Source organism: Filicampus tigris, chromosome 1 (genome assembly GCF_054856515.1).
Source record: "Filicampus tigris isolate MCC_2025a chromosome 1, RoL_Ftig_1.0, whole genome shotgun sequence".
NCBI classification, from domain to species: domain Eukaryota; kingdom Metazoa; phylum Chordata; class Actinopteri; order Syngnathiformes; family Syngnathidae; genus Filicampus; species Filicampus tigris.
Genome location: NC_141217.1, coordinates 23,311,368 through 23,331,353, shown reverse-complemented (window position 1 = coordinate 23,331,353; position 19,986 = coordinate 23,311,368). Strand labels below are relative to the sequence as shown.

At 41.7% G+C, this 19,986-nt stretch overlaps 2 protein-coding genes and 1 long non-coding RNA gene across 4 annotated transcripts in view; 2 read left to right on the top strand and 1 right to left on the bottom strand.

Annotated features, from left to right (window-relative positions):
- Window positions 1–6,171, top strand: part of mapk13 (mitogen-activated protein kinase 13) — a 19,213-nt gene extending 13,042 nt beyond the window's left edge. The window contains exons 9-12 of the mRNA XM_086027693.1: window positions 579–658; window positions 3,348–3,426; window positions 3,493–3,666; window positions 5,114–6,171. Coding sequence (XP_085883819.1) covers window positions 579–658; window positions 3,348–3,426; window positions 3,493–3,666; window positions 5,114–5,199 — 419 coding nt within the window. The 3' untranslated portion in view covers window positions 5,200–6,171. The remainder of the gene's footprint in view (window positions 1–578; window positions 659–3,347; window positions 3,427–3,492; window positions 3,667–5,113) is intronic.
- Window positions 1–17,570, bottom strand: part of LOC147153318 (uncharacterized) — a 21,025-nt gene extending 3,455 nt beyond the window's left edge. The window contains exons 1-5 of one of the 2 annotated variants that reach the window (XR_015086419.1): window positions 17,398–17,570; window positions 12,195–12,377; window positions 9,919–11,849; window positions 9,728–9,827; window positions 7,941–9,652 (exon numbers count right to left, since the gene is read on the bottom strand). This is a non-coding gene — a long non-coding RNA (uncharacterized LOC147153318). Of the gene's footprint in view, window positions 1–7,940; window positions 9,653–9,727; window positions 9,828–9,918; window positions 11,850–12,194; window positions 12,378–17,397 lie in introns of those variants that run through there. The other variant, XR_015086420.1, reaches the window with a different exon arrangement.
- Window positions 6,556–19,986, top strand: part of brpf3b (bromodomain and PHD finger containing, 3b) — a 15,591-nt gene continuing 2,160 nt past the window's right edge. The window contains exons 1-12 of the mRNA XM_086027658.1: window positions 6,556–6,895; window positions 8,586–10,153; window positions 11,250–11,406; window positions 11,572–11,706; window positions 11,775–11,903; window positions 12,117–12,429; window positions 14,073–14,369; window positions 15,550–16,113; window positions 18,308–18,389; window positions 18,468–18,556; window positions 18,625–18,719; window positions 18,822–18,976. Of these exons, the coding sequence (XP_085883784.1) occupies window positions 8,610–10,153; window positions 11,250–11,406; window positions 11,572–11,706; window positions 11,775–11,903; window positions 12,117–12,429; window positions 14,073–14,369; window positions 15,550–16,113; window positions 18,308–18,389; window positions 18,468–18,556; window positions 18,625–18,719; window positions 18,822–18,976 (3,560 nt within the window). The 5' untranslated portion in view covers window positions 6,556–6,895; window positions 8,586–8,609. The remainder of the gene's footprint in view (window positions 6,896–8,585; window positions 10,154–11,249; window positions 11,407–11,571; window positions 11,707–11,774; window positions 11,904–12,116; window positions 12,430–14,072; window positions 14,370–15,549; window positions 16,114–18,307; window positions 18,390–18,467; window positions 18,557–18,624; window positions 18,720–18,821; window positions 18,977–19,986) is intronic.

Genomic DNA, 19,986 nt, shown 5'->3' with positions numbered 1-19,986 from the left:
CGCAAAATTAACGAGGAATGCCGTGTTTCAACTAGTGGGCCTGCTGGGAGCGTATTCTTGAAAAAAATATGTTTGGGTTGACTTCCGCTTTAAAGAATGAAAACCCCAAACTAGTTACAGAAATAAACTAAACCGGACAAATTAAATAATAAAATTCTACTACTAATGAAACTCATGCATTGCCATTTTTTATGGTTCAACAGAATTATGTACTGTATCAAATTATATATCTCACAAAACAAACTAATCAAGCTGGCCTTGACAAAATGATGGTACCCTTAAAGTAGTATTTTATTGCTTAACCTTTTGAGGCAATCACTGCTATCCTGCAACTTTCAGATTTCAAATGTGCCTTCTCCTGATTTCATGTTTTAGCTCCTCCCACAAATGTTCAATAAAATTTCGGTCAGCGCTCATAAAAAGCCACTTCAGCATAGTCCAATGTTTTGTTGTTAGCCATTCTTGGCTATTCATAACGAATAGTGCCATAATCTCAACCAATTTAACGTACCTATCAGATGTATATATTTGGTGCTTCAACACCTTCCTAGCCTGACCAAACCTAACTCTAAACCCAGACATGGACCAGCTGACTCAGATCATGAAAGTTACTGGAGTGCCTGGACCAGAATTTATACAGAAACTGGACAGCCCAGAGGTATTACCTGTTACAGAATTTAATTTTAAAGGGGACATTTTTATGGAAAAGTATTGCTTTTAATGTCTTATAAACAAATAATTGTGTATGCGGAGTGCCTGCCAACAATTGTGAAATCAAACAACCAAGTAGACTTTTAGTGACCTGCCACTTTCTGAAAATGTGTCTGTTAGCAAGCTGTTAGGCCACACTTCCACCTCACTGTTATGAAACAATGGGTTTGATTAACATTGTAACCACCCACACCCAGGTTTTTCAGCCACTGATTTGGCAGTACGGCTGGACGAAGTTTCATAGTGAAAGAAACCTTTTTTTGTGGCAGCTGAAGCACAAACATGTCAAAACTGAAAGGGGCTGCAGTGTTGGCACAGATTAGTGTTAGATAACAGTGTTACCAAGATTAGCTTCTTAAAATGTTATAACGTTCAGCTAAATTGTCGACATGAGAGTGGGAGTTAATTGCGTTTGGTGATGTTTTGCACCGCGCTTCTATTTTAATTGCCAAATGTATTGGGTGGTAATGAAATGCTGCATGTGATAATGCATTGGAATCTCTATTAGGGTTGCCAACTGTCCCTTGAAAAACGGAATCGTCCTGTATTTAGAAATACTGTTTAAGTATGCGTCCCGTATTGAGTTGTAAAGGGACGCACTTTGTCCCGTAATCGCGTGAGGGTCAAATATAGTCCGTAAGATGTCGATGGAATTAATGAACAACAGTTGTCTTTATACGACAACTTACGGTAATGTTCCTAGGACCTCTCTGCTCTATGACCAATGAGCTGACCGCATATTTTTACACGAGTATGACGATACCGAATCCGCTTGTCTTATTGGTCGAGGTAATGCCGCTTGCCAAACTCGATGGCGGAAGACAAACAAAGCAGCGTGAATGACACGGTGACACTCCTTCGAGCAGCAATGCGACCGGCAGAAGCACTAGTCCTCCGCAGAAATGATTGCAAAAATATAGAGGACTCGAAAGCAGAAAACACATGGGTCGAAAAAGTAAGAGAAAATATCTCTCAAGCGTATTTTTTCCATAGTCCATGGTGGACTGACTGACCTCAAACAAACATGTTTTCAGTGGTCGAGACATACGGAAGGCTCAACAAAACTAGCGGAACCCGAGACAAATTTGTTGTCCACCAGGTAACGACAGAACTAGATACGGTATGTAAAGAATTATTTTTTTTAACCCTCTGATCAAGGTTAATATGGGAATGTGCAATGAATGTCAGCATTGGGTAACATAATAATAACAAACATAATAATTTTGGGTTGGAATAAACAAGTACATTGAACAGACAGGTAATTAATTGACTGATTAATATTGATGAATAATAGCTAAAGAATACACACACTCATACACACAGCCTTACATTAATTACAAGTTCAAACAGATATGCATAATTTGTACTGTACAGACAGTCGATATACTACACTTTAATTATAAATATAGTGTAAAAACAGTAAAAAAAAAAAAAAAAAAAAGTTTTATTTTTCACTTTTATGATCGTTCTTCATCCAATCAAATTTGTATACAAAGTTCTGGTGGGCGGGACCAGAGCAAGCGGTCTGGTTCTGCCAAGGCAGAAAGCTCTTTGCCCTTGGCAACACATAGCAAAAATTCTAATTGGATGACAATACAACCTTCTAAATTATGGATTCATAAATATATTATACAGTATATATGAATTTATTACAGATGTCAATACTTTAGCTTGAGGATCCATACTTAAAATTCAGCACTCTGGATCAGAATATCGATATTTTGGTATCGATCTGCCCATCCCTAGTTGAAGGCAGTTAGGTCGGCCGTCCCTGCCGATGAGGTGTCCCTTATTTATTTTCCCGGGAGTTGGCAACCCTAATCTCTATGGACCCTAATTTTGTTGTGTGTGGGGTAGATGGCTAAATTAGCCAGTGGTAACTTTGTTCATTGAGTTCTCTTGAATGCACAGATTAGTGTTACCTGACAAAATTACCTATGTTAGGCACTTGATTTTTGCAGTACAGGGGGCGGAGGGTTTTTGAGTTTGGCATTATGTCCATGCAACACATGCGCACTTTTATCCCACACTCTGAGCTCTGCTTCCGTTTGTAGAAGCAAGCAGTTGGCCGGCGCAAACAGTCAATGGCAAAAAAAAGGATTGCTTGTCAATCTTATGAAAGCCACGCTTGCAAACAGTAGACTGTATGTACAGTGGACTAAAGACGGCCATATTTAGTAGGATTGCACAACCCAAAAAATACACTACTTTTAGTGAGCTGGGTACGGAAGAAGCTGGCTAAGAGTGCAGATACATTATTTAAATTTCATGTTCTTTCTTGGCCCCCACAAACATTATACAAAACAATGCAGCCCGCCTTGCTCTTTTGTGCATAACTCTCATGTCAGCCACTACACTTTTCATTCCTTAAAAATAAGGCATACTTGCACGGTGTCTGGGGAACATTGTGATGTATTAACCAAACGTGCCCTCTTATCAATTTCTTCGGTATGTTGGCTGGGCAACAGCATTGACTCAGCGTTCTGAAAGAATTATAATTTCCCTACCTAGCAAACCTTTCATGTTTTTCCACTTCACCAATTCAACATTGAAATGAATGATAATCATGATACTCAGCTAAATGTAACCACTTATTGTTGTTGTTTTTCTAAATGTTTTGTTTCATACAAAAACAGGCAAAAAATTACGTGAAGGCCCTTCCTCACTATCCCAGAAAAGACTTCTCAACATTGTTTCCCCGAGCCAGTGCAAATGGTGAGTTTGATTTAAAACAAAGCTTTTTTCATATGTGCACATTGCTGATAATTTGCTTATTTGCAGGCATTGACCTGCTGGAGAAGATGCTAGTTCTGGACTGTGATGAGAGGCCCACAGCTGAACTGGCACTGGAGCACCCGTACTTTGATAGCCTCAGGGACCCAGATGACCTCCCTGAGCCGGAACCATACGATGATAGCCACGACAATGCCAAGTTAACACTCGAGGAGTGGAAACGTAAGTAGTAACAGTTAGTAAACATCATTTTAAAGAGAAGATCTGTAAATGGGTAAGATGGTTTAACTTTAATAAGAGGACCCCAACTCTTTTATTTTTTGTCATCGTCAACAGATTGATACGTACTGTTAAAAATGAAACTTATGCCTCCCCATTCTGGATGGCAAGTGATATTTTAGCCAAACAGAAGCCTGATACAGCAATTGTCTTGGCCTCATATTTTGCTTGCTGTACAAATGGTAACTTAGGCAAATTTAAAATCAAAATTGTATTTTTGTTATTTCATGAAGGCGCATTATTGGACATTTTTTTCAGTATTTTATTTAATGCAATAACCTGTGCATGTTTAAATGGAACGTTTAAAAAAAAAAAAAACTAAATTCGAAGAGACGTTGGCCTTATAGTATATATTACGTGGTGCTATCACTCATTTTTAATTTTGTATCTCAACTGAAAGTTAAAAAAAAAAAAAAAAAAAAAAGCAAAAGGGGAAAAATGTGATTTGCCACTGTTTTATCAATCCATTCCAGGGAAGGGTGATGTGAAACTTTTCAGGGTTATTTATTTATTTTGCATAATCCTGCTAATTTTAAAACCATCTAACAAACAGTGATTTATTACTGGCTGGAGGTAATGATGCAGCTATGGTGTCATGGCATTATATGATTTAGTGTGCCGTGAGGTTGCGCTAATGTCATCCTTATACCATTCACAGTCAGTAGGGGGCATGTTTGCATGGTATCCGGGTTATGGTAATAAGCCCCTTGTGAAAGCACAGTACAATATTGTGTATCTATGAAATGTAATAATGCAGACGTAACTAGGGTTGAATTCTTGTGAATTTGAATTGTTCACTATAAATTTAGCATGGTTGGCTCTTACTGGTGTGTACTCATTTTTGCAGCAGTAACAATGTTTAATGATTTTTTTAAATGTGTGCGCGTATTGGCAAATCTCATTTGCAATAAAGTCTATTTGTGGAGTCTTTTGAAACATGGTAAACTATGTTGGGTTTTTTTAAAATCTGATTCTGAAAGGAATCTCAAAGTGTTGTAACAAATCTGTGGGAGTACAGTGCTCATTCACTGTGCTGAGCACTGTACTCCTTAATTCAATTCTTTTCACTTTTTCTGCTCATTTTCTGGGAGATTGAACTCTTTTTACATTTAACAAATTAAAATTAGAGTTGTTCCAGATTTTTTTTCTAAACGAGTGACAGCAGGGGGAATACATTTCTGTCTCATTGGGTATAATAAACTGCAATAAATAATAAACCACTGCCCCAAATGGACAATCTCTCTAAGTGTTTTAAGTGTTAAAGCTGTTCAACGAGTTCCCAAGCATTCTGTAGCGAAACTGTGTGTGAATAATTGATGTTAAAAAATGCTCTTTGACGGTGCCCTGTAAAACCAGTGGACAGGCTGAAATGTTCTCTTCTGGCCTACAGGCTTATGTTTCCGAGAGGTGAAGAGCTTTGTGCCATTCCCTCGGCGAGACTCCAAGAGAAAAAACACGCTGACTATGACTCCCTGACTTGAGAAATCTCACGTAAATATATATAAGTATGCTCATGTCCCAACTACTGCACAGCCAATTGTGCCCTTGTACTGTATTTTACAATTAAGGATTCTCTTTATTTCTTTTACCCTTATCATTTATAAATTTCAAATCCATTTTTAAAACATTTTTCTGTCAAGTGTAGGTGTTTGTGAAAGAGACATTTCATGTCATGCATTGAGTTTCCTATCAGTGAATTGTATCACAAATTGTATTCGTCTTTCCCAATTAATAAATAACTGTATTTGTGTGCATACTCACTTAATTGTAGGGTTGCTATTGTTTTAACTTGGAAAGACAAAATTAGTGACCATCACAAAGGTAGTGAGTTCATGAAATGTTAATTGTCAAACACATTTTATGGCCTTGGATCTTGGTTGTATTCTTTTATTTTTGGTCATTTGTGATTTTTGTTCTTTGTGCTGTCTGTTTGCACTTTATGACTTAATTTTAAGCCAAATGCGTCCCTCCTAGATGTTGCTATTTTTATGTGAAATGAACAGGTGCATTTGCATGTTTTTTTTTTCAAAAATCAATACCTTCAAAGTAAATAAATAATAAAATTGGAACAAATGAATTACATTGTGAAATCATGTATTACAATGTTAATATATTTAAAACAATGCATTTATTTATTTACAAATACATTGAAAGGCATCTATACACTGGTCATAAAATAAATTTGTTTCATATAATTGTTTCAGATTATATGTTAAGGTTTAATTAATTTTTCAACACATTGTATACTTATTCATTTCACTGACATTACATTTCCAGGCTGTTGAATGTCAGACTATTGCACCCAGGTCATACATTGGTGATAACAATGTTTATTTTTGCACTTAAATAATTTAATAATTACATAATTCAAATGTAATTTTGAATGCCACAGTGAACATATTGTTGCCTTGTGTAAACCAATAGAATATACAATTATATTACTGAGCACACCTGTCTACGTGTGTTTTGTGTTGTGCGGTGTGCAATGGTCACGTTTGACTGTTTATTAGCCTGGGCGCCAAAATCATGCACAGTGACGTCAAGAGAGCGAGCTAAACGTGCATCAAGTAGTGCAGTATTAAATAAACCGGAAATGAAACATTTTTTGAACTTACTAAATACGATTTAAACAATCAATTTTTACCCCGAAAGACTACCAATTCCGTTATGATTACATTAACTAAAGCGATATATTAAAAATTAAAACTATTTTGTGAATAACGATGATGGGAAAAGTTAAATCGGCTCAATGATTACCGAGTCGTTTAAAAAAATACTTTTATTTTGAAATATGTACCCGGATGTTGTGTGGTAATACTAATGGAGTTAGCCTATTTGCGTAAAGCTAACCAGAGGAGGCTAGCCCACAAAATTAGGTCGATATGATATAGTCTATTACAGTGTAATTGCAGATATGTAACTCGACTGCAGATTGGGTGTATGGGCGTTAGTCCCCAACTCCTTGATCGCCGTTTTAAGGAAGGGCGGGCGCGTTAATAAATAACGACACATACCGGCTGTAGCAACAAACTGTAGCTGGCTAAGAGCAAGTTAGCTTTTAGCTACGGCAGTCCTATCAAGTAAGACCACAGGCTAGGTGGCAACCATTTCTGTAGAAACGCCTCAGACCGCCGGCTGTGGAGCTACTTGTGTCACCCAGTTGCCATAATAGGTAAGAATGTTTTATTTTAATCGGTAATCACTTAAAAACGTTAAATGCTTACCAAACAGTGACGATGTGTTTTGTTCTTTCCTTGTCAGCGTAAAAATAAGACCTTAGGTTAGTACAGCATATTTGTCAAAGTTAGCAGTCGAGCTAGCTTGAAATAAAAATGTTATACGACCGCTCCGGAGAATTGTCATAACGCGCTTCTTGGGCAAAACGGACGTTAGACCATGCTTCAAAATGACAAGGGCGAAAGTAAGATGTAAAGTGCTTATTATGATGTTTTAAAACTGTAAATATGGCTGACGGTGTACTCCTGAAATAAAGACACAGAGCTGTTGGAGGCTGCGGCTTTCTTCGAGGTGATTGGCTCAGGGTGCCTCAATCAAGTATTCCTGAAAGCTGATTGGCCGGCCGCCTCCGTGTTTTGGCTGAGTCGGAGTGAAGTTTCTTTAAGTTACACTTAACGAAAATAATGTAATGCGAACGTTCATGTTCCTGTCCTCGGCCGACCTCGACCAGACAAAAAAGTAAGGAGAAAGGCATTGGTAATTCATTTTCTATTGGAATAAAAATAATAATGACATTCCATTTCAATGTATTTTTCCATTTTCGCCGGTACAGTATATTGTTTAATTTAGTCACATTAGTATGGTTAATTCAAATTTGTTGCATAACAATTTGTATTTGTCATTGTTTAATAATATTTTACATATTTGCGTTTTTTAAATTGTCAGCTTGTATGTAGAAATGCACGATAACTGTTTTTTCCCACCGATATCGATAACTGAACTTCGGTTATGAAATGCGCTATATAAATAAAGTTGTATTGTATTGTATGTACTGCTACATGCTGAACTGTCACTTCAGACGGTGAGTTGTGAGACAATAAGCAATCTCAAAAACTCGAATGCGTCTCAGTATTTTAGCCTACGGCTACAATCTGGCTTGTTTACATCTGCAATTTGTATATGACGTTCATCAACTTGCGCTGTCCCTTCAAATAAATAAATTGAAATTGAATCAGTACCTATTAATAAAGTTGGTCACGTTTTATCACCTCCACGAATGTTTTATATATATTTAATATGAGTACCTTTATTGTCATTGTGCTCAGAGTACAACGAGGTTGGGTTGCTTCCCCCCTTCGGTGCAACAGATAAACAACAATAAAATAACTGTGCAAATGTGCAGTAGATAGAATGAGAATGAGCTATGTACAAGATAAGGCTCTGGGGATAATATAGGTAAGGTGCTTCAAAGAATAAATCACTCACAAATGTATTACTTAGTTAGCTGTGACATTTCAACAATGCACATTGCACACACATACTGACTCCGGCTGTCACACACACAATCGATTATCCTATAAGGGTCTGATCGTTTGAATCAAGTGTGTTGGAATCGAGTAACATAAAACAGGCTGGATAGGGGCTCACGAGGACCGGTCTTGGAGACCCCTGCGTTACACTTTTGAAGACTTTGTTGTCCACGTCTCTATAACTTGTATAGAAATGGTAATAGACATTTTGTATTGCGGTAGACTTACTGTATGCATCGCTGACATAGAGTGTTCAAATAAAGCATACGTTTCATGTTGTTCTGCACCACCATTGATTTATTATTCAAATTATATCTGCTCTCATTTGTTTCTAGCTGACTTATGGTGTCTTTTTGCTCAATTTTAATTCCACAGGTGGGAACGTGTGATCAGTGGCCTATGAGGAAGCCACGCCGAAAAGGCCTGGTGGGCCCACAATGTGGCAAAGATGACAGAAAGTCCAAGGGGACACCAGTCGGTGGTTGTGGCGTCGGCGCCCGCCAGCGATCCCCGTCCCCGTACAGTCTCAAGGCATCACCGAGCAGAGAAACGCTGAGCTATGCCCAGGCTCAGAAGGTTGTGGAAGTGGAGCTGGATGGCCGACTTCACCGCATCTCCATTTTGGAGCCCTTGGCCGTTATCACCGAAGACGAAATGATGGCGCAGGACATCAGCGAGTGCAATAGCAACAAAGAGAACAGCGAGCAGCCGTCGCCTCCCGTCAGTGCTACGCTGATTGTCAGCAAACCCGTCACGCCCCGTGGCCGCCGGAAAGACTCCAAATGTCCATCTTTCAAGTCTCCGCCGCCTTCGAAAAACCACTGCTCCCGCGTTCAAGCTCAAACGCCTGAAAAGTTAAATGCAACGCACAATCACCTAATACCCCTCCCTGAGCCATCGTTTCGCCTTGTCGACACTTTCACCCACGTGGAGGCACCTCCTCTGCCCACGGCATACTACCGCTACATGGAACGTTCTCCCGAGGACCAGGAAACTCTGGCTGAATATGACATGGACGAGGAAGACTCTGCCTGGTTGGAGATGGTCAATGCTGGCCGGACAGCGGAGGGCTGCGCTGCGCTATCAGCGGACACTTTTGAGCTGCTGGTGGACCGCCTCGAGGATGAGGCGTACCGGGAGGCGCGCATTCGGGTGCCTTCTCAGAACGCCATTGATGACGACGCCTTCTGCTGCGTGTGCCTGGATGACGAGTGCCTCAACAGCAACGTCATCCTTTTCTGTGACGCGTGCAACTTGGCCGTGCACCAGGAATGCTACGGTGTTCCCTACATTCCCGAAGGTCAGTGGCTGTGCCGCTGCTGCCTTCAGTCCCCTCAGAAACCTGTTGACTGTGTGCTGTGCCCCAATAGAGGCGGCGCCTTTAAGCAAACCAGCGACGGCCGCTGGGCGCATGTGGTCTGCGCCATCTGGATTCCCGAAGTCTGTTTTGCCAATACAGTTTTTTTGGAACCAGTGGAAGGTGTCAACAACATTCCCCCCGCACGCTGGAAACTCACCTGCTACCTTTGTAAGCAGAAAGGTCACGGGGCATCCATCCAGTGCCACAAGGCCAACTGCTACACTGCCTTTCACGTCACTTGCGCCCAGCGTGCAGGCCTGTTCATGAAAATCGACCCAGTACGAGAGACAAACGTCAATGGGACCACATTCTCCGTCAAGAAAACGGCGTTCTGCGAAACACATTCACCTGCGGGCCAAGATGGCACCTCTGATGAGGAGAGCGAAGGACGCGTGGTGGGCAGCAGAGGGAGGGCCATTCGAGGGCGGAGTGCCTACACAGATGGTCCTGTGGCACTTAAAAAAGGCAGAAAGTGTGAGAGCGATGGCAAGATGGATAAAAATAAAGGGAAGAGGGACACGGGCTCCACAACACTGAGCAGTGCTTCGCCACAAGTGATAGTGCCTGAAATACCCGCAAGCAGGTATATTTTAGTGTATTTCACCTTGGGTGTTATATGAGTAACATGCATATATTTGTACTTGTCCTTATAAAACTATGATGCTGAAAAGTGTATAAATTTTAAGGCCCAACCGGTTTGGATTTTTTGAGGCCAATGCAGATTTTTGCTGGGGAAAAAATGCACCTAAAAAATTATTATGCATAGAATTATCCAAAATAATTCCCCAAATGTATTTGAGTGGGCGTCTATTCGCGGGACGCCCTGGTCCATATTCACTGTGAATAGCAGGGGTCAATTGATGGTTCAAAAAATAATTTTTTGAAGTTATAAGGACATATTTCCTTGTCATATCTGTTTGTGTTTCAATTATTTGAATGTGTGTCATATTTAACACATTTGTCTGATTCATATTACACTATGTTTGAATTTTTTTTAATTAATTTTTTTTTTTTTTTAAACAAACTGACTTTAGGATGTGTGTAAAGTAGTGACATCCGGGTCAATTCCTTGCACAACTTCCTTGCATTGCTCACTAAAGCTCATATCTCACTTAGTGGCGCAGGTTTGTGAATGTGTACGCACATAGCGAATGTTGTACTTTTGTCCGGGTTCATTCAAGGTCGCAAAGACGTTCGCCAAGAGTTTTTCTCGTTGCAATGAAATTTTGACACATGTTCAATAACAAACTGAACATCTTCAAAATGTCCTGGTGAAAAGAAAAGCTGTTTGTGACTGTTAAAACTGTTGGTGAACGTCTTCACGACCTTGACCGTACCCTGAGGAAAAATCAACCTTTGGGCTGTGCACAAAACATTCGCCAACCCTTGCTGCTCAGTGAGATACGGGCTTAAGAATTGCTTGTAAAAATTAAGATTTGCTTTGAAAATTTCATTCAATATATTGAAGGACACAAGCTTCTGGTATAGATTTATGTGTAACAAAATAATGAGACAAGTGTTGTGTGCAACTGCTGTTAATGGTTAAACAATTGGCAAATGTCAGCCATTTGGTCGATTTATTTTTGGCTGATGTTTAAGAGCCTAAATGGGTCGATTTCATCGGCCAGCCGATGACTCGGTCGGACCCTAATCAACTTGCATCTCTTGCTTCTGCCCAGGTTGAATGCCATCTGCAAAGGTATTCTCTTTCAAAGGAAGAGCCAATTCATGCAGAGGCTGCACAGCTACTGGTTACTGAAGCGTCAGTCCAGAAACGGTGTGCCACTGGTCCGTCGTTTGCACTCTAATGTCCCAGCCCCGCGGAATACTGAACAGGTCAGCTCAGGCTCGGACTCCAGGTTGCTTTTAGGGGTTCTTTTGTTTCTTCGTTCAGAGCAGTATTCTAAAATTGATTGGATAGCTTTGGGATGTTGAAGTTTATCCATTGGGACAAATCACATAAATTTTTTTTTTTTTTTTTTCAACTCTTTTACTTTGTAGCCTGAGGTGGTTGATGAACAAGTATCAGCAGCCAGAGAAGCTCTGAGATATTGGCAGAAGCTTCGACATGACCTTGAAAAGGCCAGGCTGCTGGTGGAGCTCATCCGTAAAAGGGAGAAACTCAAGCGAGAACAGGTAAGAGTTTCAAGAGTTTGTTTATATATCTTCCACCAGTTACTTCCATGCCCATTTAACAATTGCAGATCAAAGTCCATCAGGCAGCTCTGGAACTGCAGTTGACTCCAATGCTGTTATTTCTCCGCTCAACTATGGACCAGCTGCAAGAGAAGGACACAGCTGAGATCTTTGCAGAACCAGTCAACATCAAGGAGGTCAGACATTCTTAAACGCCTTCCCACCATTCCCACACACTAGGAGGCATACACCTATCAGTCAGACATCGCAGAATATGTCTTGGTGAGATTAAGGCATAAGGGTGAACTAAGGGGTCTAGTTAGTTAAAAACTTTGGTGAAGCGGTATTTCCCAAGAATACTGCTGAGGTTGCTTATTGTCCTCATTAACCTCTCTGTGTGTTCTCTCCAGGTACCAGACTACATGGAGTTCATAAGCCATCCAATGGACTTTTCAACAATGCGCTCCAAGCTAGAAAATCATGCGTACCGTTCTGTGGCTGACCTGGAGGGTGACTTTAACCTGATGGTGTCCAACTGCCTACTGTACAACAGTAAGGAGACCATCTTCCATCGCGCCGCAATGCGTCTTCGGGACCTCGGGGGAGCCGTGTTGCGCCATGCCCAACGACAAGCCACCAACATTGGCCTGGAGCTGGAGACTGGCATGCACCTACCCGAGTCACAGCAGAAGCGAGAGTTTTACAGCTGCACGTGGGAGGACGGTATGATGCAGGAGGCTTTTCTTTTTTCTCTAGAGTGGTCCCTCAAAGTCAAGCAAAATCCATTCGGTGGCACTGGTCAACTTCCGATCAGTCATATTTGGAATAATTCATTACACAGCCCGAAATTTGATTGACTCTACAGTGATGTTAAATATAACCAATGAACATTAATTTCCATACAAGCAGAAGTTAGCCAGGCTAATACATTAATAAGAATAAAACGCTGTAAATGTCATGGCTTTTTGTTGTTGTTTTTAATCCACATGAACTGTCACAAGTATGCAATGAAATCATCCCCTAATGCCGTAATTCCCAAATCATGGCACCTCAATGTGCCATGAGAGATCATCAGGGCTGCAGCAGCAGATGATCCGATGTCACAGTTTGTCCCAAATTGACCAAATTTCTTTTTGGAGTCTCCCAAAAAGAGATCATTTTGGAGGGCGAGGATTCTGCCTAGAACCAGTCTTATGTGAAATGGCTGCCTTGGTTCAATAAAGGTTGAGAAACACTAATGTAATGTAACACATTAAAACTTACACGCTTACTGTGGAACACTCTACCTTTTAATTACAAGTGACAAGCATACTACCGCCAGCCAGTCTAGTGACAGCTAGCTAGTGGATAGCATGAAAGCTAACATAGCAGTCAATGTCATCACTCCGTGCTCTTTGTTCAGAAAACATGAACATTGATCCATTTTCTTCCACTTCCTCCTAACAAAACATTGGTAAATATCGGTTCTATTTAAGAGTTCTATGGCACACGTGGGAATGGGGGGGGGAAGGAAGTAGAAACCTATCAAAATAAAACTAGTAACTGCTTGGCTGTTTGCTTTCTCCTCTCAAACTGGCATGGCATTAAAACACAGTTACGATGGACGAAAGCAGGCTAAGATCAGAGCTGGGCATTCCGTCTACATGACGGACCGGTCCGTTTTGCTGACGGTTGCCGAATGACGAATGAACATTTTTAAAATAGATGGATTAAGCATAGATGGAAACCTTTATTTAGTCTGCCATTCGCCTGCAGTCCGTCATTAGTCTATTTTTCGCGGCAAGCGCGGGGAGGAAAATAGTGAGTTGCGTTTGTTTGGACGACAGATTTGAGTGAGGGACCGGGCTGTGCAGAGGCTTCCAAAGCGCAGTGAGTCACTATTTCTGTTCAAACATCATCCAGCGGGGCGTGCGTGCTAGTGAAAGTTTAGTCGGACTCGCCAACGGACGGCCGTTTGAAATTAGAGGCGGACAGGCCGATAGGCGGGTACTATTTTTACCCCCAGGAAAAACATGTGAATGACGGACGACGGAATGGTACCCACGCTGCAGACGGATGACAAATAACGGACGCTCAATTTTTAGTATCAGTCCACTTGTGTCACAGTAACCTCCGGTGCAAAGTCAGTCCTCAACGAGAAAACATGAGAACGGAACAGTGTTGTACTTTTACATAAATTGATGAAAACTGTATTTTTTTTATCCGCGATATTGTATTGGGGTAAATGTACCCGACGTTAGTGACGGTGTTGCCAATTTTCATGTTAGTATTTTAGGGTTAAGTTGTTCAACCTATAGACAAAAAAGGACATGTCAAGGAAAAGCTTGCATGCTAAGTGACCTTACGTTTTTTTTTTTTTTGTCCAGTGGACTGCGTGCTGAACCCAGACAACCGGCTCCACATGAGTGTGGAGGAGCAGCTGAAGGAGCTACTGGACAAGCTGGACTTCGTCAGCTCCACCCGATGCAGCGGTGCTCGCACGCGACGCATGCGCCTGCTCCGCCGCGAGATCAACAACATTCGGTTCCGGCAGGCTCCGCACCGCCACAGCCTTCACAACGGCCGTGTAAAAGAAGACAGCGATGAAGAGGAGGAGGGGGTGGATGAAGATGACAAGGCCGATGACATCAAGGCAGAAAATGGCCTTTCAACGTCAGACAAAGGTTAGTGATCAAAAGCCGACGTGTAAGAGAACTGCCGGTGCATGCACAGTTTTTTTTTTTTTTTTTTTTTTTTGTTTCCCCCTTGAAACCCACTTTTGTTTCAATGAGACCAGTTGTGAACATGAGCTAACGGCACATTGTCCTCAGGTAATTGAGCCAGGGTCACCCCCACGCACCAACCCCAACCACCCCACTGTCTGCAGTCTAGTAAGTAGGGGCCCACAGAGTCTCGTTAGCCATGGCTGCCTCACAACTCCTCTCTCCAAGTGCACTCTGCACCTCTTCTACACATCACTCTCATGGACTCACCACTCTCCATTGGCCACATACTGTACAGTCAGTCATATGTCATATCATCCCACGTTTGGGTTCGGACGGGCTCATGCCGTCCAGGAGGAGGGCGGGAGGAAACTGATTCGGCCAGTAGCACCATTTCAATCCAGCCCTGGTACCATGGTGCTGGTGTACAGTTGTGAGAGCAATGTTAATTCTTCACTCGTCTTAATATCGTAAGTGTGTATGATGTTACATCCCCCAGAATACAGTGGAACCTCCATAAAGTCAAGCACCAATGTGGTCGTACGGTTTGGAATTGGAGCAGAATGTAGCTGAAAAGTTATGATTGACTCATGTGACTTAAGATCACTGAGCATCTAAAGGATTTATTGATATTATGTTGCTTGTCATGCCACCACTGTAAAAAAAAAAAAAAAAGTAAAAATACTGGTATAATTTGGCACTTTACAGTAAGTGAGCCACATTGACCATCCAGCTGTATTATTTGCTTGAAAATGTCATTATGTTCAGTTATTTCATTTTTTTAAGAATGTAAAAATGTTATTTAAAAAAATTCCTATACAGATATATGATGGCCGTTTGACCCAGGAACAGATTATTTCTTCAATATTATTTCCTATGGGGAAAAATGGATTCTAAATCTGAACAAATGTGAAGTTGGCCCGTGTCCTGGAACTGGTTGTGTTTGACTTCCGAGGTTCCACTGAAGCTCAAGTGGTCTTTGTGTTGTGGTTAGACAGTTCAGTTGAATTTTGGATCAGAGACAGGACACCATTCTCCAGTGTGACTACGACACCACCACATCACACCACCTACTCAATGGTCATTTTGTGGAACGACATGCAGAGTGAAAGTGAATTTCACGTTTCCTCCCCTCTTCCAGAAGACGTCAAATCCGCCTCGCCCCCAACGCTGGAACCCACCGGGCCGGCCCCTCCTCCACGACTGGGCGACACACCCCTGGAGCCTCCCACGCTGCGGCCGATCACGAAGGATCCTCCGCTCTCCAGATGGCCCTGCAAGCGGCGCAAGCTCGTCGGCGCCCTCGCAGACAGCGACGCGGGACGCAACGGTCGCACCAAAGTCCAGGAGACGTCGCCATCGGCAAGTTTGGTGGGGGCCAACGGCCTCCCCGACCTCAGCACCCCCACACGGCCGCTCGCCGGGGGCGTTGGACGACGGACCTCCGTGCTGTTCAAAAAGGCAAAAAATGGGGCAAAGATGTTCCGGGACAATGCGTTGCCTAATGGGAAGGGGTCGCAGGACGACAGTACAAGCGCCTCCCCCTCTGCACCCAACACCCCGTCTACTACACCTTTATCCACCCCTACCAAAACCCCCCAGAAAGCCATAGACACCCCCTGTCTGAATGACCCATGGACCCCCAGTCATGACATGAGCTCAGATGGAGAACTGGACAAAATGCTGACTCAAAGCCTGAAAAGTGGTAAGATTCTTTTCCTTGTCTCTTTTTTTTTTAACATGACACACCAGCTAAATCATGGAAGGTACCTGCGTGCTAGCCAGTTCACATAACAAAGGTGCTGACACAAAATGTGTATTTATGGTAGTCCCCTGACAATACACACTTCAGTGATGGGCCAATGTCGATAGTAAAGGTGGTTTTTTTTTGCACCCAAGTCCGAGTCATTTGCTTATAATTATCTGCTGATACCGATTCTCTAACCAATTCCTTGGCAATGCATTACAAATTCAAAAAAGAGCAAGCATTGCAAGTGTCTTATTTTATTTATTTTTTTGTTGGCACTTTGGATCTCAACATGATAACTTTGTATAAGGTTATGTATAAGTCAGTAGTGGTTCAAATCAAGTAAACACAATGCTTATTCTTGACTTCATAAATTAAGAAACGCAAAAAATCGGATCTTTTTCAGCAGATACCGATCAGCTGAAAATCACGTGAGCGGTCCCGATTTCCAATCGCACGATAGGATCGGGACAACTCTAATAAATAGCGTATTTTGCTGTGCAATGTACATCATAAAGAACTTGATAATGCCTTTGTTTTGTTAGAAGATTGTACCTGTAATTGTCACATACAGCAGAATGTACACAGCGTCTAACCGCGACAGATTTGGATGACGAACAGATATATTGATTAACTCTTGAGCTTGCGATCCAGGTAAGTTTGTGTGTCTATCTCTCTTTTTTTTCCTCGGTTCTATTGAATGGATCAAAACTACCGCTAGGCTACAACACGGTTAAATGTTTGGGAGATAAACTATTACTTGTTATTTGGGGACTGCTCTGTCAGATTTTGTGTGGATTTCGATCGTGTTTTCCCAAAGGGAATACGGTGGAACTTCAAAACCCAGTTTACAAACAAATTTGAAAGAAAAATGACTTTGGTTCATGCACTGTTCTCAGCTCACCAAACAGTCTTGGCATGGCTGTGCCTTTTCTTGTGATGAGTAATCATCGTTGACTGTGTGTCACACATTGCAAGCGTCTTATTGCGGTTTTTTTTATTAGCACTTTGGATCGCCCAAAACAAAATGAAAACTGTTCATGATAGTTTTAGTAGGAATCCTTTTACTGTTAGGGGGGCAAAAAGAAGGAGGAAATAATAACCGAACAAAAGAATTCATGCTATTGATCTTGCTGCGCAGTTATTTTTTTTTTTTAATCTGCCATTTGTACAATAATAATGAAATCAATGTTGTCTCGTGCACACAAACAGACAAGTTTATAAAAAAAAAAAAAAAACAACCTTTGTTGAAGCAGCGCAGGCCAGCAAAGCAGTCCCTCAGCCGACTCTGTCGACGCGTAGTGAGCAGATTCAAGGCAAGTGCCAGCCAGGAGCGTGTGCCCAGGCTCCACCTTGGGCCAGCCACACTATGAGAGCTCGCTTGTGATGGCGTCTGTGAGGCGTCGTGGCTTCATGTTTCCCTGGGGGGGGGGGGGGGGGGGGGGGGGAATACCCTTTCTTCTATTTTCATGTGCCTTCTTTCACTCAAGTGACTACACAGCCTTGTTTATGTTCACCATGGGTACAGCTCGCCCAAAATAGCTGCCACGTCCCAGAATGCAATGCGGTGTTTGCGTTGCATTGTGGAATGTGGCAGCCATTCTAGCTGTGCCCATAGTCAAGGTGAACAGTAGCCAACCGTTCCACAGTCATTTGCTTGTTTTTTCTTCATAATGATTTTTTTTTAACTTATTTCTATATTGTACACTGTTTATTTTTAATCGCATCAATAAAAGTCAAGTACAGTAAATATAACTTTATTATGGGGCGGCAACCGATATAATTCCATTTCCATTCTTTTCACTGGGAAACTTTTATATTGGATCTTACTCTAGTGTGTATGAATACAGTTGTACATCATGAAGTTGCTGATTAGTGTAGACAACATGTCAGTATTAATTGGTCTTATGCATGCTTTGCTTTTTTTTCTTGACCACAGACTGCACCAACAAAAATCGGATATTTTTTTTTCTTCCACTGTCACTGAAAGAAAGCAAATGAATGGCATTACTAAATTCAATTTTGGACTTGTAGTTTTCCCCCTTGGATTAATTTTTTTTTTTTCTCGTGATACCTTACAGGCTATCCCCATCATGAAATTGCATCGCCGTCCATCTGAATAAATAAACAAATAGCTCTTCTTTACTTTCAGGACTGACGAATGGCTTCGACAAGCACAAAGATGGCGGGTCCGATTCCGAATACAGTCCCTGTCCGGTCCTCCGCAAAGAAATGTAAAAAGATCATGTGTGATAGTTGTCTACTTGTCATTCATAATTGTTCGACTAAAACGACACAACTTTGTTTCATAGCGCCTCACCGCCCAAACGAAGCCTGGGGAAACCTGCCCTTTCCAAAGTTCCCTTCCTGGAAATAGTCAACGGAGACACCAATTACACTGGTGTGTGTCGATTATTTTCGTATCTTTTCCGTTGCACAGTAAATGTATGCGCTTTATTATAACCGTAGGTAACGGCAGCCAAACGTGTGAGGATGAGACCGAGCTGGAGCCTCTAGACCTGGTTTGGGCCAAATGTCGAGGATATCCCTCCTATCCAGCTCTGGTATGACATACAGCCCTCTCATGTCTTCGCAACCGTTCTCCGGGCACCGCCTCGGCTCTGTGGTGGCATCATCAGTCTGGCTGACTGCAAGTTTTGTTCCAGATCATCGACCCGGAGATGCCGGAAGAGGGCCTGCTGCTCAACGGCGTGCCCATCCCAGTCCCACCCAAAGATGTCCTCCGGCTGGGGGAGAAGAGGCAGGAGGAGAGCAGCCAGAGGCTCTACTTGGTGCTCTTCTTTGACAACAAGCGAACGTGGTGAGACGAGCATTCTGCCCTTTGTGAAATGTTGCTCAAATACAGCGAAGGCGCTCCAAATCTGTCTGTCAGATGGGGCCGGCGCACAGAAGGCAGAAGCCCGTCCGTCTCGGACGCACGTCAGGTTAAATCCTTCCCGTGTAAATAAATAAATATCCAAGTCTGGATGTTTGCCACGTTAGCGACCTGGCCTAACTGGCACCATTTGCTTTTTATAAAGGACGGTGTGTGTGCACTTTGAGCAGGCCTCCTTGCTCGCTCCCATTCACTGAAGCACGTCGTGACCCGATAATTGCATTTTGGCAACAGACTGCCCGCCTATCTATTTCACTGTACTACGGTTTGTAATACACTCAACCTTTGTAAGTGTACATCAGTTGGCCATTTTACTTAATTCCAATCAATGTTCCATCTAGTCACTTAAGCCACAATTAGGGCTGTCAAACGATTAAACATTTTAATGGAGTTATTCACAGCTTAAAGAATAGTTTCTCGTAATTAATTGCAATTAAAACTATCTTCAAAATATGCCGTATTTTTCTCTAAATTGTTGTTGGAATGGAAAGATAAAAGACACAAGACTGATATATATATATATATATATATATATATATATATATATATATATATATATATATATATATATATATATATATATATATATATATATATATATTCAACATAACTGTTCATATGTAATGTAGTTTTTATTACAACAAATTGAAAATTACCATTTTTAAATTAACATTATTAACATTCTTTCTGTAGTAGACAGTATTTTTATTCGCTACAAAAACAAAAACGCAAAAGGACCTCAGAACAGTGACAGAAATATTTCCAATGTGTGCAAACAAAGCGTGTGTGTGTACACATTTACATGTGGCCCTTGTAATATTCTTTTTTTTATGATTTCCGAGTGGTCCCTGAAGTGCACACGAATGTGATTGGCTGACGTTATGCTGCGCTATGCTGTAGGTGGTATCAGCACGTCGTGTGTTCCTCCTTTGAAC